This window comes from Parasteatoda tepidariorum, chromosome 7 (assembly GCF_982258835.1).
Source record: "Parasteatoda tepidariorum strain Cologne lab strain chromosome 7, Ptep-v5.0, whole genome shotgun sequence".
In the NCBI taxonomy this organism is placed as follows: Eukaryota; Metazoa; Arthropoda; class Arachnida; order Araneae; family Theridiidae; genus Parasteatoda; species Parasteatoda tepidariorum.
In genome coordinates, this window is record NC_141761.1 from 53,524,354 (window position 1) to 53,549,233 (window position 24,880).

A 24,880-nucleotide genomic window follows, 5' to 3' on the forward strand; every position below is an offset into this window, starting at 1 on the left:
ATGTAAGTTACAAGCTGAATTTCCGAGCAGTAAGTATATATAATTCAATCCTTCTATCAACATCACTCTTGATATCACTTTTGAAACGTTAATAAATTGCTGACCCTTATCATTTTTATGTATAAATTGTTATTTTCAATTTATCTTATAATTTCTTTTTCATTTAATGTTCTCTGTTTTTTTAAAATAAAGGAGTCTTTGAGTTTATTATTTTGTCATTTGTTTTAGAAAATTTGTGTCCTATAAATATTTATTTGAACTTACAGTTTTAGTTATTTTTCTATGGATCGTTTGCTTCATTGCATATGCGATATATTTTATCAATTTATGTAAATTTTTTAGATGATGGGAGATACACAATTATTAGTAGATGCAGTTTCGAAAACATGTGAAAGTAATAATACGATAGAAACTTACGAGGCGAAATCTAACGACGCTTCTGTTAGAGCATTAAACGGACCCAAAATATGCACATTTTTTTCAAAGTATAAAAATTGTAGATATGGAAGAAATTGCAAATATAAACATTACCAACAGTCTCCCGAGCATTTATTTCTTGAAAATAAGGGCAATAAAAATATTGGCTTTCCTGACAGAATATTTGTATCAAAGAATAATTCGAGTAGAACATCATTGCAAACACTCTCAGATAGAAAATTTATTACAAAGAAAGTAGTCTGCAGATATTATAAAGCTGGAAATTGTGGTAAAGGGGATCATTGCCTGTATCAACATTCCTCTGAAATTACTCAACTCTCCAAAGAAGTCGCCGAAATTTCTTTGAACACAACAGCTAAGAAAAGGCGTGTTCCAATATGCCACTACTTTAAAAAAGGTGAATGTCATCGGGGAGAAGATTGCAAATTTTATCATCCTCCCAAACATGAACAAAATGCAGTAAAAAATGTGGAAGGAGTTCAGAAAATGTCATCAAATGATAACAATGAAAAAGGCGAAAATAATGTGGATTATGTTGATGTCTCTGCTATTGAGGAAACCACTTCAATAATGGCTTCTTTTAGCACAATTGAAACCATTGATGTTGTCAAATGTCAATATGTACCTCATAAAATTTCGCATGGTAGAAAACTCCACGATTTGTCCAATCTTTCAGTTCATGAGCTTGCTAAAATAAGGTAATTTACAGGTCTTGTGTTAATGATATTTTTCATGTTGTGTAAATAAAATCATTATGTAGCAGTCAAAGATAATTTCATCAGTTCATATTGTTATGTCATGTTTGAAGTGTCTAATAATAATTTTGTTGATAATTATTTGTATTCTAACTAATTAAAAATTAAACAAAGCTTTTTTAAGAAATAACTTTTTTTGAATTTTGATAAAAATCATGGCAAATAATTCTGAAGTCTTTTTTATCATTTTTGTTGCAAAATATTTCATTGCATAAACATTAAGTTCAATTTTTTTCAGTTTCCCATTAAAATTAATTATTGATAATTATTATTTAGAATCAATTATTAAATTAAAATGTTACATCTTTCTAAATGCATTATGAAAATTATTTTAAAACTGCTAAAATTAGAAAATAACTTAAGCCTTTTTTTCATTACATTAAAATATAATAAATTAATTTTATTATCAAAATTGACCTTGAAGATATGAAAACAATGTCTGTTTTTCTTAATTCTGACATAAAGAATTAAACCTCTGTGGACTCTCAAAGCCATCAGAAGTTATTGGATTTTATTTTAATTTAATATTAGTTATTAGGGGAGAGTGGGGATGAATGGGACAAATTTCATTTTATGATCAATATTATTGAAAATTAACACTTTTCAATTTTTTCACTTTATCCATACGATAATTTGAATTATCAGCTATCCATAAAGATGCACTCAATCAATCAGCTGTAGTTTTAACTTGCAAAAATATTGCTTCTTAAAAAGTATGTTTTTTGTCCCATTCATCCCAATGATGGGGATGAATGGGACAAGTTTATGAAATGAGGAAATACTTTATTTGACTTTGATTCAGATGATAAGTAGTAATTGTTAACTTAACAATACAAAGGATTTACAAATAAAAATATTACAAATGCAAAATATTAACAAATAAAAGTATTACAAGTAAAAATATTACAAATACAAAACATCAGTAATAGAAAAGTTCAAATAGAAAAGAAATAAAAATTTATTTAACATTGTATGAATTAAAATCAACTTGAAAACTTAGTTGAGTTATTTGTCTTTCTGATCCACCAGTGGAGATAGGTTGGGGAAGTTTGCATTCGACATCCGACAACAAAATATCTGAAATTTCATTTCCGTGAACAAATTTGTTTGCTCCTTCTCGTTTTAAAAATTTTACTTCAAATTCGTCCTTAGAACTAACATTTAATACTTCAGAAATATAAAAGTGAATAGCTTTGTTGCCAGCTACTCTTGTTAGCAGGTAGTCTCCGATATTAATGTCTTTCTCTAAACTGTCAAGGACAGGATCATAATCCATATTAATTTCATCATCTGTACTGTTTGAATAAACAGGATCATCTACATCGGATTCAGAACTACTAAATTGCAGCCTTTTAAATCCCTTTCTTGGCTTTTTACTCTTTGACACTCTAAATTTCTTTACTTTTGCCATCTCTTGTTGTTCAATAGCTAGCTTTTCTGGCGTATCTGTCAGCACACGGCACCTTCCTCGTTTTCTTCCTTTACGCCCTGCCTTTCTGGGAGAGGCTTTTGGGTATGGTCGAATACCTGTGAGAGGACTTTGTGAACACACAGAAATTTCTTTAGGTGGTCCAGAGAGACTTGAGCATGGTTCTGTTGGGACTTCGCTGGCTATAGGCCTATCTGTCACCAAAGCTGCAAGAAAGTCGGTATTTATTAGAGAAAATTTCTGAATTGTAGGGATATATGCTAGTTCTATTGAAAGAAGAAATTATATTCTCTTTTGAAAATCCAAATGTAAATGCTTCATTTGAAAGCTTAGCAATGTTATAAATGCTCATGGTCTTTCCTGGATTGTTTGTCATCCAGTTATTTTGCGCAATGCGATACTTCATTTTGAAGGCACTGTAAACTGCGACATCCAGTGGTTGCATTCGATGTGTCCAGTGGTCCAGTGCCCGATGTGTCCAGTGGTTGCATTCGATGTGTGGAGGAAAAGTTAAAATCACAACGCCATTCTCTTTTGCAAAGGAAATGACTGGAATATTAACATGACTGTCATGATTATCAATTATCAATAATACGGGTTTTTCTTTAGTGCATTTGGTGTATTTGACAAAATGTTCCATTGACTTCCGAAAATTTTCAGCAGTCATCCAGCCACTTGGATGAGCTAGACCTAAACTTCCTGATGGTCCATTTTCAAGCATAAAATTCTTAAAATTAACCCGAGGAAAAACATAAACAGGTGGAATTGTATTTCCAATGGCATTTATGAAATTTAACATCGTAACTAATTGCCCCCGTTCTGCTGATGTAATTTGGCCAACTTGTTTTGTTCCTTTTGTAGCTATAATTTTAGGACATTCAGTCACTGTACTTAAGCCTGTTTCATCGCAGTTATAAATATCTGCTGGTTCAAACTTATATTTTTGCAGCAGACCTTCTAATTTCTGGAAAAAAAATGGACACGTTGTTTTTGTTGAAGCTACATGCTCTTGCCTGACTTGTACTTTCGGTGGTGCGGATAGATAATTCCCTTTGTCTATCTAGAAATCCTGACAACCAATCTTTACCAGCAATTTCATTTTCTTGCCATGCAACAGGCGCTTTTCCCAAGAAATTGGCAAATTCAAACACAAGTTTCCTTGTTTGAATAGTTGTTAACCCATAGCACATTTGGGAACAGGTTTTCAAATACCCACACAGTTCATTTTCTTCATTAACTGAAAATATTCTTCTATTACCAATGTCTGGGTTGGGCTCATACGATTCTGTAGTAGGAATCTGTTTGGCTACTGTCACATGACGACTCAATGTTGATTTTGACATATTAAAAGCTTTTGCAACATTTCTTATCGACATTCCTTTTGTAAGCACTTCATTGACAGCTTCTTTAATTGTGGGTATCGAAGCTCTTACTCTATCTGTTTTCTTTTTCCAGTTTCGAGGCATCCTATGAAAGTTAAATGTAAAATAATTTAATTACATAGCAATACACTTTGCTGTATATAAGTATAGGTATTACAAAATAAATAAAATATTAACTTTTTACAAAAAGTAAATTATTTGAAATAGATTAAAATGCAGTATATATTAAAAAAGTATTTAGTTTGAAGCTGATGAGAAAAAAAACTCAAAATTTCAACTAATCAACTTAACAAAAAAATAATTTCAAGATATAAATTTTTTATTATTTTGAAATATATATTTATAAAGTTTTGCTAGTTATAAAGTTTTGTTAGTGTAATATTAACAAATTTGTTAAAATAATGGAAAAGAAATACACTGAGAAATTAAGTTGAATATTGCAAGATAGTGATGCAAAATTTTCAAGTTATATTAAGAAGGGGATGAATGGGACTGTCCCATTACACCCTCTGACAATTGTCCCATTCATCCCTGTACCCACTTGTTGAAATAAATTAAAAAGTAGGCCTAAAAAAAGGAAGTGAATATTCTCTATTCAAATTGATATTGACACTAGAATAAGTAGATTTTTAATATATTGTAACATTATTAGCTTCAAGTAAATATTTTTTTTAAAAAACTATATTGTAATGAAAACAAAAAATCTTACTTTTGATATAGAAAAAAAACACACTTTGAGGTCCTGTTCAAACAAGCATGCAAGCTTTTGATTTTGGTGTTAGTCTGTAAATTAGGCTGGGTGCTGCCATCTGCTAAGCGAAGTATCAAACATTTGAAACAATATATAGGCACAAAAAATTCAATTGTCCCATTCATCCCCACTCTCCCATATACTTTAAAAACAACTATTATATTTCAAACAACTGTAAACCTTTGAAGTCTTGAAAACATAATTGTGAAACGGCTTCGTTACTTAGTTTCTACGAGATATTAGAACTACTTTTTATTTTGAAATTAAATTTTTGTTGAATTTCTTTTAAAATGTTTTTTGTAATCTTCAATTCCATTTATTTTCCAAGGGACACAGAAATCACTCAGCTGAAAAAGAGATATCCAAAACATGTTGCATCAGAACAACAGTCCATCTTAATTACATTTGAGCCTTCGGATCCTGATTGGGTTAGTATTAATAGTAATTTTATTTGAGAAAAATTCTTCTTAATTTTTTATTTTGCTCCTTATAAACAACTTAGCAGTATTTTAATTAGAATATATTTGCTCTGTTGAAAAAGAATATTTGCTGGAGAATAACATACTAATTAATAACTTTATGCCGGTTTATTTATGTTTTACTGAATATAAATCTGTTGATTGATAATATTTAAAATATAAATCTATAAATTGATAGTAAAGAAATCTACTAAAAATATAACTTTACATTTTTTATTTTATATGGAGTTTAATATTTTATATTAATTCAACCAGAATTATCGTTTTATTTAAACCAACCATGTTCATGTTTATTATACTATTATTTATCAGTAATCTTGATGAGTAATGAAAAATGTTATTGTAGTTTTATTAAGAATATTCACAAACTATTTTTTTGAAGCATTTGACCATGAAGTCTTTGTTATTTAATCTAACCTGCTTTCCTGTGTAACCAACTAGTTTCTCTAAATTTTTATCAATAAGAGGATTGTGCATTTTCAATAAAATTCTAAAGTAACTTGCATAAATGCACAATATTAAGATATAAATAAAAAGAATATATTTTTTAGTTGCCTACTAAAAATGTTAGTAACTTTTTTCAGAAAAAAATTAACTTTGTATTCCAATATTAAGAATTTTCTCATTGACTTAACATTCATTCTATCTTGTATATACTTTAAATATTTTTGAACTTTATTTTAAAATATTTTATTCATTACAATTGCTTACATGTGTATGTATTAGTTTTTACAGTTTGTTGTTCAGTTTTTATCTTTTCCCAGTTTAAATAACCTGTGCAATATTATAACAATTTCTTTCAGCCTTTTGATCTTAAAAGCTTAGACCTGGAAGTTTACTTTCCTGATAAATATCCTATTGAGGTAATAATTCATATTAAAATTTTTATCTTTTATCTAACTATTTATTTAACAGTTTACTTCATTAGTTCTGAAGTAAAGTTGATTTGCTTTTATAAAAATTTAGTTGTCCTAGGCAGCTACCTTGCCAGAAATTTTTCACTGCTAGGAAGTAAATTCATGATTCATATAAGGACTGTGACATGAAAGCATAACTTGAATAGCAGAATATAATTTAAAAAATTTAAGAACATGAAAAATTCTTATCCTATAATTTTTCAGAAATATGCTGCAGTGTTGCCTAAAATTTTAGTATGTGTGATGTATCTAATGAAGCAACCTATCTCATGATTTTTTTTCCTCCTTAAACTTGAGAATCTATTTTGTTGAATTGTTTCTCAAAAATGTTATTGCCGCCCTTCCCATTTTTATCTTTTGCAGTGATCTATTTTTATACTTTAGAGTCAATGATAATTTAAAGAATTAGCAATGCAGGTGAAAAACAGGTAGCAAGAAAGTAACATGCATGATGAATGCTCTCCCCCTCAACTAAAGAAGCCATTTACTTATTCTCCTCGTGCAATCATCTAACAAGGATCTACAGAAGTACATTACCCATTCCCTCTTTCTCCTACTGCAAATGTGAAGAAAAGTGAAAGGGAAATATGCAAGTCATTCTTCAAAAAGAATGAGTTGGGTGAAAGGCTATCTGTTTTAATGGTCAAGTTTATTCCCACTTTCAGGAACCGAAAGTTAACGTTATTATTTTTCTCAGAAATACATGATTTCAAATTTTTAAGCTGTACAAGTAAAATTATGAAACATAATAAACAAGTGGATAAAGCAGAATACATGAACTGCTGGTTTTAGATTCTATCAAACCTGCTTTTTCTCTGTTTCCTTCTTCTTTTTTCATTTTTTTTTATTGTTGATTTAAAGGAAATATCGTTTTTATTTATTTATTCGATATTTAAAGTGCCTCTCCCTGAAATATTGTATTGATCCATCAGAGGGATTAAGGGGAGTATTCTTCCACGCCGAATTACAACAGGCTGTGAATAAATCAAGTACAGTCCCAGATCTTATGAAGCAGTTGAGATAATCAACGAAATCCCTGAAGTAGATATCCAAATTTACACAGATGGGAGCAAAAATGAAGAACGTCAATCTGTGAGTGGAGTATATATTCAGGGGTCTGTCCAGGCCGAATTTACTACCGTTTAGCGGTACCTTCACAAATTCAATTTTAGGTGAAACGGTAGTTTCACAAATTCAACTTTAGGAAAAACGGTAGTTTCACAAAATACTTTTTCTTAAAATTTTATTTTTTTATCCTTTAAGAAACGATAAATCTATATTTTTACCATGTTTTTGTATTGATTTTGTAATATAATTTTTAATTTTTCACAAATTATGTCTAAATTTTCACAAAATAGGTACCTTTCAGAAAAACCTAGACAGACCCCTGATATTAAGACTCCTGATAGCGAAGTCAGAAAAATTAAAATTAGAAACCCAGACAATTACTCGATGTTTAGAAGCGAACTGTTGGCTATTGAGGCGGGTCTTGAGGCCGTTTTGAATTAAACTAATTATAGAGCGTTATGGATTTTGTCATTGAAGCGCTTGAAGGACTGGTTGAATGTTGGTGACCGCACTAACATCGCTATTTTGAAATTACTTAGACAGATTGCTGAGGTTCACGAATTGCACCTCCAATGGATTCCCTCGCATGTGGGGATTTGCGGAGATGAGGTCGCTGACGACTTGGCAAGGCAGGTCTCGGTTGAGCCATTGTATTCAGTCGCCTCATTGACTTTTGACGAGCTATACTCCATCATAAAAAACAGTGACTTAAAGTCTTGGAGGGTCCCTCCATCCCATGATTGGTATTTGCGGAGATGTCCTGCACGCTCCATTGGCCTTTCCTGCAATAGAGCCGACCAGACGGCGCTGTCGAGATTTGCCAGCAGCCACCCGAGGAGTTTTCCCGGTTTGTGCAAAGTGTGGAGTGAAAAATGCGACCCCGGAGCGCATTCTGCCTTGTCTTCGCATTTCTAAGGAGACTTTCGCGACAGACCCCTTGCTTGCCCTGGATTTTTTAAGAGTGTATGGACTCATGGATAATGTCTAGCTGGCGCTAGACAGTGAGGGGATTAGTCACACACATATTTAAAGTTAATTTTAATTTTTAGCTGTTGATCATTTTATTTATTTATAATTTTGATATTATATTAACTATTTTCTACATCAATTTTGCACAAAATGAGATTTTTTTTAATTAATATTTTTCAAAAATTATTTTATGGGTTTTTTTGCTGTTTTGTAAGGTTTTTTTCGTTAATTTTTATATTTTTAACTATTTTTAGCTTTTTTAAATTATTTTTTTATACTTAATCACTTAATTTACGTAAAATAGGAATATTTTAAATTAGCATTTATTGATACAATGTGTTTGAATGATTTATCGATTTTAAATTATCTGTTTGTTCATTTGCATGTTATCTGTTGCTCAGCAAAGCAATGAAAATATTAAGACCATTTCAAAATCTTTGATCAAGGGTTGTCATATTAAGAAGTTTCACTGCACTTGTAGTCTAAAAAAATATGAATAATAGCAACTGTTAACTCTGTTTGATTCATGCAAATGTAAAGCAAACTGATGATTTCAATGTCTCTCTTTCAAACTATCATTTTTCAATGTTATAATTAAATTTCTTCATAGATGTAGTCAAAAGTGTTGTATTCCTTAATGTAACTAATGTTATGTGTTGTATTTTTTCTTTTAGGCTTGTAAAATAACAGTTGTCTTGTCTTCAAACAATATTCCAGATATGCTGATAAGGTTTTTTTTTTATCTCAATTTCTTTTATAGATTTTTTTTCTTATTAACTACATGCATACTTTTTTTTGTTACTATATCTCAGAATTATTTTATATGTGAAAGGATTCTTAATGTTTTTTTTAAACTTTTATTTATTTTAATCTTCTTATAATTAATTGTTTTATTTTGATATTAAACTTTCTAATAATGACTCATGAATGAATTAAATTTCTAAAAATGAAAAATTGGTACATTTGGAGAGAATTTTTTTTTTTTATCCTACTCTTAATTGAGTTAATATAATTTAAAGAGTTAATAAAATATAAAAATCTATAGAGTTCTATTTATTGTAATATCACTGGTATCTAAAATTTATATTATATTTAAGATGCAAATACATTATGTTTTTGAGATCTTAACAAAATTTTTCTAACGTTTTCTATATTGACTTTTGTTATGCCATGCAATTTTGTATTTGAATATTTTTCAACTTTTGTTAACTATTTTATTAATTTTGATTCAATTTCTAGTAATTATCTACATATTATATACATCTTTCGGAAAAATTATCAGAGATTTTTATTGCCTGTGCAAGCATTTGTAAAATATGTTTCTTATTTTCTATAAATTAAAGTGATAAATATTTTAACAAAGATCATAGAAAAGAGAAAGACTTATTAAATGTTAGTTCACTTGCGAATTTTTAGTAATATAGAAAATGCTGTTTTACTTACATTAAATATTTGTAATAATTTAGTTTGAGAGACAAAATAAAACTATAGAATTATTTCAATACTTTACTGTTAATTGAAATGTTTAAATTGCTAAATAGCAATGCTGAATTCATATGTAGTAATGAAGTAATACTGTAGTAATATATAATAAATTTTCTATTCTTAATCAAAATGGTTTTAAAATACTTTTTATCTAATAATTTTTTAATTATAAATGTCTCTTTTTAGCTCTATTTATTTATTATTTTAAAAAACAGAATAGTAAAAATAAATTTTGATGTTATTTTTGTGCCATCTAAGGTATAGTAACTATTTTTTTCTAACTTCAATAGATATCTTAATCAAAGTATCAAGAATTGGATTGAAAAAAGATTTGAAGAAGTAAAATGTTCTTCCAAAACTGAACTAATGTTTCGCCCTTTTCTTAAATGGTTTGATAGGAATTTAGAGGAATTGTTCATTTGTGGCTTAAGAATGGTATACATTTTCCTTTGACTTCATTTTGTAATTGCTCAAATGTCTTCCTGTATAATTGTATTGCTGTTTGAAATAATTTCTATTATTTTCAATGCAACTAGAAATTTGAAAATCTAGCATTGTTTCTTAAGTTTTTGTGAAAGATGCATTTTGTTTTAAGATCATTGGTGTTTAGAAAAGCATAACTATACTTTGTTATAACAATACATAAATAATGTGTATGATTTATTTTAATGCCAATTTAATCAAGCATTATTAAAAAAAATTTCAGAAAGCAAAATTCCATTTTCTCCTTGAGTTTTTTTTTTCTACTTTTCTTAATCTATATTATTTAGACTAACAGAGCTTTCACAACATCATTAGCATTTTTCTAATAATTTGCAATGCATTTAGCATGTTTGTAAATAAAATTCAATGAAGCTAATAGCAATTGTTGGAGCTAAAACAATTCTTATAGCTGTTATTCCAGTAAACAATGAGACAAATGTTTAACCCTTTGCTTACGGTGTTCTGTGTTGTACCATCACATGTTGTACCAGCCGTAAGCAAAAGGTTAAACTATAGAAGTGGTAAAAAATAAAAAGGAATTAGAGCTGTTTTTTTTTATAATTTTTTTTATCTAAACATATTTTTGCATGAATGTCTCATATAAAACATAAGCATATGGCACCTATATGTATTAACAACCATTTCGATGTTTAAATAAAAATAAATTTTTTTTATAGTTTTCCCTGTAGTAAAGAAAAAAAGCTGTTTAAAATACCTTAAAAATTTACACTGTTAATATTGCTATAGCTTTATGACTTACAGTTAAAATAATTAAATGTCTTTAATATAATTATATAAAAATGCTTAAAAAATCATTTTTGGAAAATTATTAACTTATTATGCTTCTTTTTTTTTTCTTTAAGTCACTAGTTTACATTCATGTAAGTCAAGATATTTTAGCAGATTCAATAATACCAACTGATTTTTCTTACTTCTCAGCCAGTTCCTAAGGATCAAATAATTGTATGAAAATAGGTGAACTTTATTTTTCTACTTGAACTTTGTTGTCAAAATGCCAGCCTGAATTATAAATACCACACTATTTAAGTTTGTGTAATTGAATTAAATGTGCCCAATTCACTAAAAAAATAATAAAAAAAGAGTTCAAAAAACTTCAGTGTGTTAGCCTAACTGTTCCTTCATTTGCAAAATAGGACAATTTAAAGTAAACACAAATATCTTTTGGATTATACGTAATATAAATTGAATATTTTTTATTTATTTATTTAGTTTTTGTCTGAGTGCTTTTTCTTTACAATCTATTGGCGTATGTATCACTTAAACTTCCAGGATATATATTATTTATCTCTTATGCTGCCAAGCAATTGAAAAACAACACAAGTGCTTCATAACAGATTTCAAGAAAAGTGGCTTGACTACTATTTTCTTTCTCATGCTAATACTATCAATGTTAAAATAGAATTTCAGAAAATTCATAAAATAAAACTTATTTTGGAAATAAAAATTGCAATATTTAGCTCTTATATAAAAATACCAAGCATGTAAAAATCTCAATTCTGAATTTTTTGTTACTTACATTGATTTTTCTATTGCATGGCAGTATGCATGAACACAAACATATCACAATACACAAAACTTTAAGTCTATGTCTGAACCAATAAAAAAAAGAAAATTATCACAAATTTTTATTAATTATTAAAAAAATATTATTCATTTAAATAATATTAAATAATGTAGCATATTGCTCATTTAATCCTTCTTTTTTGTGGTTCTTCACCTTTTCTTTCATTATTTCTATACATTATATTAATTACTGCTAGCATTTATCATATAGTTCTTGTAATAAGTAATAGATTAAGTTTTATTCTAATTTCTTCACTTATAGGTGAAAAGAGATATTGAAGCAAAGAAAAATGGTATTGATTTTGTTCCTGTGGAAAAACTCTTTTGTTCAACCAATGACACTCACAACCCAGACTCTGCAGAAATAGTCCCAGAAGCTTCTGCAGAATATAATTTAGATTCTTCTGAATTTCAGACAAAAGATGATATTATTGATAATCAGACAAAAAATTTTTCAAAGAGCAGCATATTACTTGATAATTCAGCTTTAAGGCAAGGTATCAAAGTTCTATTTAATGGCCTTGAGTTAGTTGAAGGTATTGCAACTTTCTCCTGCTCTAAACTGTCTATAACAGTCCATTGCATACGATGCAAAACTTCTTGCAATATCAAATGTTCTACAGGAAAAAGTAGTTCTTCAAAGTGTTCTAAATGTAGCAAAGCAATAGAATGTAGCTTTAGCCCATCAATGATGCATCAATTCTCTAATGTTGCTGGAAATCTTCACTTGGTAGAGTGTCAAATTGTAGACATAAACTTAGTTGAGTCATGCTTTGTTTTAGACTGCCTCAATTGTTCTAAACATATCACAATTGATGTAAGTAAATTCTTAAATTTAGAACTATTCCTCCATTAAGCATTATTCTTGATTAGTATGCTATTTGTCATAATTTGAAATTAAAATTTAAAATTGTATTTTAAATTTAATTTAAAAAAAATTTTAATTTATTCAAATTAACATAGATTGTTTAGTTCAACTCTTTTAATTGTTCTTATAAAATAAAACTAAGTAAAAAGATGGCTTATATAAAATGAAAATTTAGCTCTTTTAAAATGAATTTAAAAAATCTTATGTTAATTTAATTTTATTAGTTTATTTAGTTCTATGTCATATTATTATTTTCTCGGGTAATGGTATCTCTTACAAAGAAATTGTTAAACTAGCTTCATTTAACTGCTAAGGCTTGAGGTGTTCTTATGTGCACTTTGTTTTAACAATGTTTTCCTTGACTTCAACATTTCAATTAAAATAAAATTAGGATTAATATGTTAAAGTCAAACTAACAAATCAGATTATTATTAATAATGACTGGTAAAATTTATAAACTAGAATAACCCAGGATCACATTAACTGGTCCTCAGTAACAATTACCTATGGAGTTATTACTAACAATGTACAGTTGATATGATGAATTTTTACAAATTATTGACTTTTATTTGCTTAATCGTTTTATTAGTGCCGGTTATTATTAATAATAATCAATTTGGATAGGTTAAGAAAAACATCAATGTGTAGCGAATCAGAACAAATGAACGAAAACATTCAATGTGAACGAAAACATTCATATTTGCCAAAAGATGTGATTATTATTTTTGATTGTTATTCACAGAAAATAATAACCCAGCAGAAATGTATATATTATCATTTTTACTGATATTTTCATATATATTCACTAATTCATATATACTGATATTTTTTCTAATTTGATATTATTAATAGTTGGCAATTTTATAGCAACCAAATAAACAGTTAAATTAATTTATCACATTACTGGTCCTTATTAATATTTACCAGATTTATATTATTATTATTAATATTGACTGTAGCATACATTAATATTGCTATGCAAAATTCTCAGTTTATAAAAAAATTCTATCTTTAAAAAAATTTCTATCAAATATATGTATTAACAATTGTCAAAGTGTAAACATGTGCATATAAATATTTGTTCGTCTAACTAAAATGCTTATGTAGTACCATTTGTTATAATTGTAGTCTGTAGGTTTTCAATGGATACCTTTCTAACATTTTATTTTAATTTTTAAGGGTCTGCATTATGGTCAAAAACAAAAAAGATGGTGTACATCTTGCAATGAAAAGTTAATCTTTAGTATTGAAAATGTCAAATTTCAAGCAACTAGCTCAACATACATAGGTAAATTTGTTAATATATTTGTTCTGAAATTTAACAATTCTGACAATAGATCAGTGGAATTAATCTTTATTTTTAAAACATTATCAAGCAGATTTTTAAATAATGAAGTCACTCTCAATGTAAATTTTAATAAGATGCACCTCTATGTTTTCACTATCAAATAACCATACAAGTTAAAACAGAAGCAAATATTTTTATGTATTTTGTGATCTGCATATCTAGATTTAAACATTATAGGAATATAAAGTCTCGGTTAAGCAATTACTGTTTCTTTGTTTTAGCTTATATTGTAATCTATTTGTTTTGTTTTTTCCCTTTTATTGCCAATGACCTGTTCTGTGGGTACCTTGTGTGTCACTTAAACTTTCTTTAGATTTTATTACTTACAGTTTTAACAAGATTTTTGAAAAATGGAACTTTTCCGATAAACATTCTTGTCATTACTCTAATTTAAAATCTTTACTACATTCCTTACTCTGTATCTGGAAAATAAATAGGAAATAAATGTTGTGTGTACTTTAACATATTTTATTTCATTTAAAATTATACCAAATTAAATTCTTTATAAAACTGCTTTGTCTACAATGTACTCAAGTAAAGAATAATACAAAATAAAATACATCTATAAACATTATATTGTTTTTTACCAAACGATATATGCAAAATCATATTTTAAAATTGCTCATTTAATTTAATTTTCTTATGAAAAAAAACTATTTTTAATGTGTTAATTGGATTAGAAAATAATGTTACTTATGTGCATTTCGATATTTGTTTGCAATTTTTTAGCTCATTGTATACTTCAAAGTCATACTGAAGACATTAAGGTTAGAGTGACTTTAAAATAAATATCAGTTTTTTTAATGATCTGACTAGTCAAATAACCGAGGTAGCACATATCCGGCATTGAGTTTCCGGCAATACTTTTTAAGTTTCACAAAACAATTGTAACACAACAATTACTATCCAAAAACCTTTTCAATATTTTTATCGATGAACCTAAGATGTTCATTAATGTCTTAGGTGGTTTCCTAATTTCAAATCCAGTAATTTTGTTTTTTATGCTTGTGTCGATCAGGAAGACCAATCCAGGAAGAAAAATTTTTTAATTTGAGTGAGAGCTTTTGCCTCCCTGATAATATTCGCCCACTATTATGCCATCAAATTTCCATTTATTTTATACATTTATTCTATTTATTTATAATTATCAAAAAATGTGAAAGTTTAATGATATCCAAAATGTCATCTACAGACATTTTCTCAACTGCCCATTGATTTTTATTTATCTGGCTCTGAAAAAGTGCACATTAGATGGCAAAAAGCTGTTGATTACAAGAGTGATTACATCATTGATTGGAAATAAAAATTCGTCTGTTTATATCAATGAAAAGAATTTTCTTTTCTGGTTTTAAAATGAGTATAAGTCATGCTAATACTCATTTTAAAAATTTATAAAACTCTTACCCTTAAAGTGAATTTTTTTCTTCTCTTTTTTATATTAATTGAAAAATTCTCTCTTTTAAGCTGCTAAAAATGCTCCTACGAAAAAAATGGAAAAAAGAAAAGACCCATTGTTTAAGGAAGGAGAACCATTACCTGATTTTGGAACTTGCAAGCATTACAAAAAAAGCTACCGCTGGTTAAGGTGACAAAATTATTATAAGTTACCCATTTACTAGGCATGCAGAAAAATCTTTTTTTTTTTAAATCTTTTTTTAAATTTCTTGAAAAAATGTATGTAACTAATGTAAAAATATATGTAATATGAAGGTTCACTTCTATAGTAGATGTCTATTTCATTTCTGTGGAAAATCTTTTTCATTTATGATAAACTATTTAGTAAATAAACTTTAAGTCATATTTAAATAACGCAAAGTTAAACAGATTTAATTTATTATGGTTGAAAGCACCTCGTATACTAATTAATTAACAAATACTGTTTATATATTTTTTTTTAGCTGCAAGAGAAGGAAGTGGTTCTCGTAATGTTCATAAATTCTATGTTAGATTGTCATATACACTATCTGGAAGAAAGTGACGGGACAACTGTAAAGTTTGGTGGAGGAGGATTGATAGTATGGGCCTGTTTCTCCTGGTATGGGGCTGGCCCACTGGTGAAGGTTGATGGTATGATGAATGCCGATGGATACTGTGATATTCTCGACAATCATGTCCTTCCTACCTTGTGGGCAACATACTGACTGCATGGATGATTGCTTGTATCAAGACGACAACGCAAGATCCCATGTTGCAAGGAGGACTCTTGATTGGTATGTGAACAACAACGTTAAACGCATGGAGTGGCCGGCGCAGAACCCTGATCTTAACCCAATTGAACATCTCTGGGACGAATTGGACCGTCGGTTGAGGGCCTGCACCCCACTCCTCAAAAGCAAGCATGAACTATGGAACTTCCTGTTAAACATTTGGAAGGAAATTCCTCTTGCCACTATGGCTAATTTAGTGGAAAGCATGCCTAAAAGGGTAGCAGCCAAAGGAGGTCCTACCTCCTATTAATTTTAATAAATATGGGTTTATAGCGTTATTGTATCGTGTCCCGTCACTTTCTTCCAAATAGTGTATAATGTTGCATGTTAGGTTCAAATATTTTTTAAAGATTTATTATTTTTGTTAATTCTACTAATTTTTTAGAATTAGATACATAAATTTAAAACACTCTTCCAGACTAAAAGGATTTTTTCAATTTAATTAATTGATAAATAACTTAAAGTAGTATGGCCAAATATTTTTATATTTTGTAACTTTTAAGATAATTATTATTACATGTCAGCAATAGTCCAAGTTTTATTTTTTTTTTCTAAATTTAAAATATTTCGAAAATAATTGCCAAATATTTTAATAATTTAAATAAGTAATTGGAATTTTCAGGAAATTTAATATAATTTAGCAACTAAACAGCTTAACTTTAAAATGTAGTTGTATAATTTATATATATAATTCATTGGAGGGGGATCATGGATGTATGTCCCCTTTAATAATTAGAAATCTCTAAAAAAAAACCTCAATAATTAGAAATCTTTAAAAGTATCCCTCAATATTTTAAACAAAGAAGGAAAATTTTTGTGAATTATCATCGACTTAAATTCTTTATAGTTAAAAACAAAAAAGAGATAAAAATAATTGTTCTTTTTTCAGGCATTTAGTACATTTAATAAATTTTTTTCTTATGTGTGAGCAGAAAACTATTGTGACTGTGTAATTTAATTTTGTCCCTCTCAAAAATTGGGCCCCTGCAAATCCCATGTGTATCATATTAGATAATTTAATATCTATTTGTTTAAATAATATATTTATATGTTTGTTTATATTTTATTAGATTTTGCTGAAACTTTTAGAAATATTTTAGATAGTTTTCACAAATATTTGTGTTTTAATCTCAATTCTGTAATCTCATAGTAAAATGTTAGCCCTTGCATATAAAAAACACAACTTTTTCATTGATTTCATTGCAAGTAATTTATGAATCCCTGTTTAAAATAACTTTAAATTACTAAAATATTAACTGCTTAATGATTGTTTTTAAGGTTTCCTTGTTGTGGAAGATTATATCCCTGTGATATTTGCCATGATGAAAAAGAAAATGATCATGAAATGAAGTTTGCTTCCCGCATGATATGTGGGTTTTGCTCTAAAGAGCAGGTATGTGCTGTTAAATTTTATTCATTTTTTTTAAAAACCAATGATTCTTTTACAAAACTTATAAAGTGAATCAAATTCTCTAGTTTATTTTATTGTTTTTTTAATTTTGCTATGAGATGCTAATTTAAAATGTGTACTAGCAATGAAAACATCTATTATTACTGTATATAACTTGTTTGAATTATGCCAAAAGCATAATTATCCTTTTTTTAGTATTACTCATTGTGTATGAGATATAGTAGCAAGCAATTTTTTATATTAATGTTAATGACTTTGGGGTATAGCTGTTCAAACGAAGTAAAACTTATGGAGCCTCTGTTACCTTTGGTTGTATATTTCACTTAATGAATTACACTCATAAGCTGAAAATCCTTTTTTGAATATATTTTCTGGTGGATATTTAATTTTCAGGAGTTGTTTTGGTGTTCTTTATCAGCTTCCATTCCTTAAATAATTCTCCATAAAGTATAATTTAAAATCTGCAAAGCATAGTTTAAAATCTACATAAGAAATGTTGCTGCATATTAGAAATGAGAGTCTTAAATCTCTTCACCATGAAGAGATTGTCATATTTTGGAAAAACCAACCACCATAGTGTAAAAATTGTTGAAGTTATGTATTATGATCCTGTTATTATTTGTATACATTTAAAAACAAAATTGTTTGCACTTAATCTTCAACGGTGATCTAAATGTTTCTAATCATTTTTAAACAATCAAAAAATAATTTATCTTCATTTAAACTGTAGTTTACTGTTAATGCTCTGAGGAAATTTGTTATTTTTAAAAGCTGTATGGGCCACCTTTTCCCAAAAATTAGCATGCTAACACATTGACGCTTTCATTATTTTATTACTAGATTAACTAACTTAAATTATTACATCCCTTACAAAATGCTTACTACTGAATGTTTGTACATGTTTAATTGCACATCAAAATTGATAAATGTAGTAGCTCACATGATTTGCATATTATCAAAAATTATATTAAAATAACGCAAAATAGTCATAATGAGATGTACTAGTTAATTTTTTGAACTATGGTTAGTGAAAAATTATGAGGACTAATAAAAAAAAAAGCAACTTTAAAAAATCTGAGAAAGAGAGCATAGGATTTAAATCTTATGTTTATCAAAAAAAACAGCTTATGCATATAAAAATCTCCAATCAGTCATCGTGTAATAAAGTAGTATACAAGATTAAGTCTGTCATCCAAAATTCATACTTAATACAAATGTGTTAATGTATGTATTTAATTTGCACAGTCATCCCCACTTAATTGTATATTGTATAATCGCACCATTGTACGAATAAAATTTGCTAAAACCAAATTATTTTGTATGAAACCAATGCTAAATTTCCTCAGGTAAAGTAATAATTCATGTTGCTAGTCCTCGCTTAATTGCATAAAGAAGAGGAAAACATTTTTTTTTCTATTTTATGAAATATCACAAGCTAGAATGGAATTTTCATTTAGTAGTTAATTAAATGCAAAAATAATTCATGGCAACTACAATAGGGACTTCCTATCTCCTTTCTGTTCCAAACAGGTGTCAAGCAGTGTTTAAAAATTGATCAAATCTTTTTGTCAATGAAATAGTAGACGAAGGGGTTTTTTATTCCTCTTTGACACACTTTATTCACATTCCATTTAGAATGTGGGAAGGTAAGATGTAAAGAAATGTTCTACGTGTAAAAACAAACTACTGATTTCTTTGGAAGGAAATAAATAGCATTATAGTATGTAAATAATATTTTTCATTAGCATTGATTTGTATTTATATAAATTTAAATATCATTTATATTTCATGATACTAATACTAACTGCTCAATTTAAAATTGTTTTTGATCATTAAAATAAGCCTATTTCCTCAAAACATCGTACTATGTATTACATACCATATCAAAATAAAATTTCGTAAAAACATGGCATTTAAGTATTTAAAATTCACTCTGTACTCCCCTCAGAATCAAATAACCTGAATAAAGTTGGCTGGAACCAATGATATTCCTTTAACCAGGGATGAATGTGTTTAGAATATATTATCATACCTGCCAACTTTAATTTTCACAGAGAATAATTGTGTCAAATGGTAATAAAGTTACAATCAAATTGCAATGATGGGCAGAAATATTTTTATATTATGCTAGAGCTTGTATTATGCTAGACCAGGGATGGACAAGCTACGGCCCGCGGGCCAACTGTGGCCCGCCAGAAGGTTTTATCCGGCCCGCGGGTAGAATTTTAACTTGCCGATCCGTGACGAATCTAAACAAGATACATTATGCATACATTATTTTGTCTACTTTGTTTAAAGCTGTTTTTGTTCTTTCTTTTTTAACAAAGTACTGATGACGTTTTTACTTTCTCTATTGGTGAAATTGATGGAGATGAAATAGTTAGCACAGACAGCTTCAATTGGTAAAATGTTGAAAGCAGAAGTTCTTTATAGAATAACCACAGATTATTTCCAACAAGCGTTTGCCTTTCTCGAGGATCAGACGTATGGAGTCTAACATAGGTGAATTGTGCTTCACATGTGGCAGACAGCACATTTTAAGCTCCAATGAGCGAATTTTTCTGCCGGTGCGAGTTCTAACATTATTTATTTAGTATGGAAGGATTGCACGCAATTGTTGTTTTTAATCGTGCCAAAGTTTGAGTTTTGGAAATCATTACCAAAAGCTAGTTTCCAAATATATCTCATGCCCAGAATATCAGTGCTATGTTTGCTTCATCTTATATATGTGAACAAGTGTTTTCAACTATGAACTTTAGAAAAAATCATTTCAGAAGTAGAATAACAGACAAGCATTTAGCCTCATTCCTTAAAATAAACACATCTCACTTCGAACCTCAATTTAAGGAATTTTTAAAAATGAAATCGCAATTTCATTCATCTCATTAAATATTTAAATTACAGCTTGTATATCGTGTTTTTTTATTTCAGAAGTTTTTGCTCGGCCCACCTAACTTTTTCTTCTCGATTTTTTGACCTTGACCAAAAAAGTTTGCCCGTCCCTATGCTAGACCATAGTACATTATCATGCATTTTATATATATGCTTAGCTAATTTTTATGTAGTGGTGATCTAAACTATTTTAAATTAAATTAATAAAACTGAAAGTTAAAATAGAGAAAATTAAATTTTACTATCATTTTAAATACATATAAAAATAACAACTTACAGAAAAAAGAATTGTCAGCTATGATATATATATATATATTTATATAACATCCTGAGGAGAACCTTTTTAAGTTAATACCATAAAATTTTTATTATATTTCTAATTTTTGCATACATGCATGCACGCACAACTTATTTTTAAAATTATTATAAATATAATAATTTAAACTTAAATTTATTTGATCTTGCTATGACAAACATAGTAAAAGTTCTTCAGTGATTGCTAGGTCTGAAATAATATATGTCTGCAGATTTGTACCACCATCAAGATCACTTTTAATGATTTAATTGAGGAAAGATTCAAAGAAATCTTTTATGCCCTACTGTACTTGAAGTTTTTCTTACTGTGTTAAGTATGTATATTAACAGAATTCTTTAATGTTTCTTGAAAAATTTATAACTTTTTAAGTATGTCTATATTATTTTTTTATATAGATTGGTTGAACTCATGTGTTTTGTTGTAAGATTTTTTTTCAAGTTGTCTAATTTCAGCTCAAAAATTTTTTCTTAATTATGTATTCAATATTTTATATTCTTTGCCTGTTCTTATTTAAACTTAACATTTAAAAAAAGTTATTTTGATTGGGGAATGTTATTCTTATATTTTCATATAGGGAATATTATTCTTATATTTTCATATAGGGAATATTATTCAAACTGCTTAAAAAATATTATTTTTGTTTTCCTTTTGTTTATCATATTTTAAAAACATGATTTATGTGCATTATTTTTAGCCATATAGCAAAGAAAAACCCTGCTCTTCATGTTCTGGCAGTATGACTTCAAAATCTGGAGCACATTGGGAAGGTGGAAAAGGCTGCAGAAATAAAATAAAAATGGCAAGGTATAAGTTAATTTTTTATTTAAAAATTTTAATTATTATGCTTACATGCTCTTTCATTAATGTCCTTGTAGATTCTTAATTTAAAAGTTTTAAATAAGTCTCACAAAATAATTCATTGTTTAATTATATTATAATAACAAATATGCCAGCTATCATAGATTTTCCGAAATTTTATTTCTGGATATGATGTAATGTAATTATAGATAAATGTAATTTTTAATTGATTCCTTTATTTATTTAATAATTATTTTAGTAATTATCTTCACTAAATAACTATTGTAAGTTTGACTACATTACTTTTTTTTTCTTTTGAGGAATTCATTCGTTTCATAATTAAATTCAAAACGTTATTCATGATATTCTGGTTAACTCTGATTGATAAACTATGTACAATTAATGGTTAAGTTTGTTTAGAAAATAAGTTTTACTTATAGAATCACAATTAACTTTAGATCTTTATGTTTCTCTGAGAAATCTGTTTCAATGTAACTTGAAGTTGGAATGTCTGTAAAGACATAAATATTATTATTAACTTTTTTTCTACAGTTATTTTCCCAGATTTTCAAATGTATTTAATTGTTAGTTGGTTTTTTATTCTGGACACGTCTAGAAATGTATGTTTAAAAAAAGAGACATAGTTATTTGAAAAAATGTACATAGCATTTGATTCCATTTTTCAAACTTCTTTTATGAGTATTGTTCTTCTTTTTAAGAATTAATTAATTAATCCAAATAATTTCTTAGTGTGGTAGTGTCCATTTCCAAAAATCACTTGGTTTATTTTAATAAATTAGTCTTCTTTTTAAAGAAAGATTTAAAAAATTCATTGTTGTTTTTACAAGGTTGCTACTAGTCCTATATACTCATTTTAGTGATATTAAATTTATTTTGTTGGATTTAGTTTTTTAAAACCAACTTTATCTTTCAGTGTTCTGAATACAAAGACATCACTTTAAAAGTTATAACTGTAATGTACTTTGTGACTCCCATCTTGAAATCGGGGAAATTATACTGTAATGATTATGTTTAGTGTTTAAATAAGTTAGGAAAAATGAAAACGAAATTCTTAGTTTAGTTGTTGAATTTAGATTAAGTATTGAAAAAGCACATTTCATGCAGTGTCCATTTTCCTTAAGCCCACATTTTCGTAAACGCATTTTGAACTGTGTACAGAATAAAAAGTCTTTTAATCTCTGAACTTTGGAAAAATCTTTATCTTTATTATTCTATAAAACAATGAAGTTTTTTTTTTTTACATTTTCTGTGAAAACATGATTAGTATAAGTTTTTATTTTTCTATTTCTTTATATGCAATTTTTGTCTCATATTTAACTTTTCATTTTTTTTTTAAGTTTAAGTTAAGGCATAATGTTGTGTTACCTGAAAAACGTTCTGCTAAGATAATTGAACTTAAATCTGTTCTATTTGCTGTAGAACAACTATTTATTATTTATTTAATTTTTTAAAGACATTATTTTCCCATTATGAGATTAAATCTAAGCAGTATTCTTAACTAAATAAATTAAATTTTTTAACCAAAATATTTTTATGATGCATTTCTCCTATTTTCCTTTAGGGATGATAAACATAAATATTCTGGTACTTCTAAGACTGTGTCAAAGAAGGCTCAAAGCACAAAAAGTGGAAAGAAATAATAAATATTTTTCTTGAAAATTGAATTGTTTTAAATATTTTTGTTTCTGTTTTATATTTTTAAATAAAAAAACTTATAAAATGTCTGATGCTTATTATTATTACATACACAAGATGTAAAATCTTTATAAATCCATAGATATATACAAGGTTCGTTGAAGGAATCGATACAGCTTTTGTCGATCTTATGTGCTTTGACTCAATTTTAGTTCAGTGGCTTACATTTACCCTCTCTAGAGAAACAAATTGAATTTTATGGCACATGCATGCATATAACATGTAACATAAAGACATTATATCCTAAAATATTCTGCCACAGGAATAATAGCTTAATAATAAAACATCTTATGCAGTGGTTTATGTTTTATGACTATACAAATATATTTGTGTGTGCGTGCGTGTGATTTGAAAACTGGTTGTTTATTTAACAAAGACGAAAAGCATTTAGTTGTACATCTGGCATGTATAAATTATCCCTTGTATACATTTGCAACTCAGTATGCATGGACATTTGCTATAAAAAGTTTACATTTTTTCCTACCCACCTTAATATGCTTTTAGATACTAGATTATTAATAGTCTTTTTTTTTTTTTTTTGAGAAAAAAGTTTTTTTTCTAACACATTTCAAATGTAAATGTGTAAAAAAAATCTAATAAAATAATTTCTATCTAAATAATCTAAACTATAGAAATCTAAAGAATAATTTCCGAAATATTTAAAGTAAAAGACTGATTCTTTATATTAGCAATTATAGTTTCAGCATTTGTAAGCATATTCTTTTCATTTTTTCCCTTTTTTTTGTGCTAGTCTGCAATATATAAAATATGGGGTATGGCAGTGATGAATATTTTCTTTCAGCTTAGGAGCAGACGCATAGTTTTTTAAAAATGCAGTAAATTTAGTGGTTTATTTAAAAATTTTAAGATCAAAACTCTCTCCTGTGTAGCAGACATTAGTTCTATTTACAACTTCACATTTCGAAGCTAACTTATCCATATAAAAATATAACCAAATGCTGTTTCACGTATCCAATGCATTTGTATATTAAGAAAGAAAAAATTTTTTAATAACGTTTCTTGTCATTTCTGAGGCAAGTAATAATTATTTTTTTGAAAAATGAAAAAGTTCTAAATTGCAGGAGATTAACATTTGTCAAAGATTTTTTTTGTTTTTGGTTAAGGTGGGCGCTTGAATCTATCTCCCATTGCCCTCAGAATTGCTACTCTCTTATCGTTACCCAGTGAGCACCTATGGCTAAGCCATGGCGGTAGAGCAGCGTCGCCCACGTCACACAACCACAAACCCTTTTTTGTCAAAGATTCTTTTTGTGCAAAAGATTAAAGATTTCGTTTATTTAAAAAAAAAAATTTTTTTGTTCTTTTTTTATGAAACTTAAAATCTTAACATATGATTTTAAAAAAGAAGCAACTAAGAGTAAAACGAGGAAGAGAGTGAAACAGGACTTAGGTGAAATCTCATAATAATAATTATAAAAAAAAGCATAGTTCTCAATGTAGACAACACTTTTCTATTTATTATTAATTAAAATAAAATCAATTATTTTATAATTACTTAGTGTCTCATATGATTTTATTTTGTTATATATATATATATATATACATTTTGAGAGCAAGATAGTG

At 27.7% G+C, this 24,880-nt stretch overlaps 1 protein-coding gene across 1 annotated transcript; it reads left to right on the forward strand.

The window, feature by feature from the left end:
- The first annotated feature begins 46 nt into the window (after positions 1-46).
- On the forward strand, positions 47-23,323 carry LOC107443114 (uncharacterized). Its single transcript, XM_016056877.4, has 11 exons — positions 47-1,136; positions 5,084-5,183; positions 6,038-6,097; positions 8,863-8,918; positions 9,964-10,108; positions 12,003-12,557; positions 13,788-13,896; positions 15,421-15,541; positions 17,442-17,556; positions 21,477-21,586; positions 23,163-23,323. Exons 1-11 carry the CDS (start codon positions 343-345, stop codon positions 23,239-23,241), a joined length of 2,244 nt encoding a protein of 747 aa, XP_015912363.3. The 5' UTR covers positions 47-342; the 3' UTR covers positions 23,242-23,323.
- Positions 23,324-24,880: the final 1,557 nt, after the last annotated feature.

Coding starts and splice junctions, on each gene's coding strand:
- LOC107443114 (XM_016056877.4), top strand. CDS start 343: ATGATGGGAGATACACAATTATTAGTAGATGCAGTTTCGAAAACATGT. Junction 1,137..5,083: donor CATGAGCTTGCTAAAATAAG/GTAATTTACAGG, acceptor TTATTTTCCAAG/GGACACAGAAATCACTCAGC. Junction 21,587..23,162: donor AATAAAATAAAAATGGCAAG/GTATAAGTTAAT, acceptor ATTTTCCTTTAG/GGATGATAAACATAAATATT.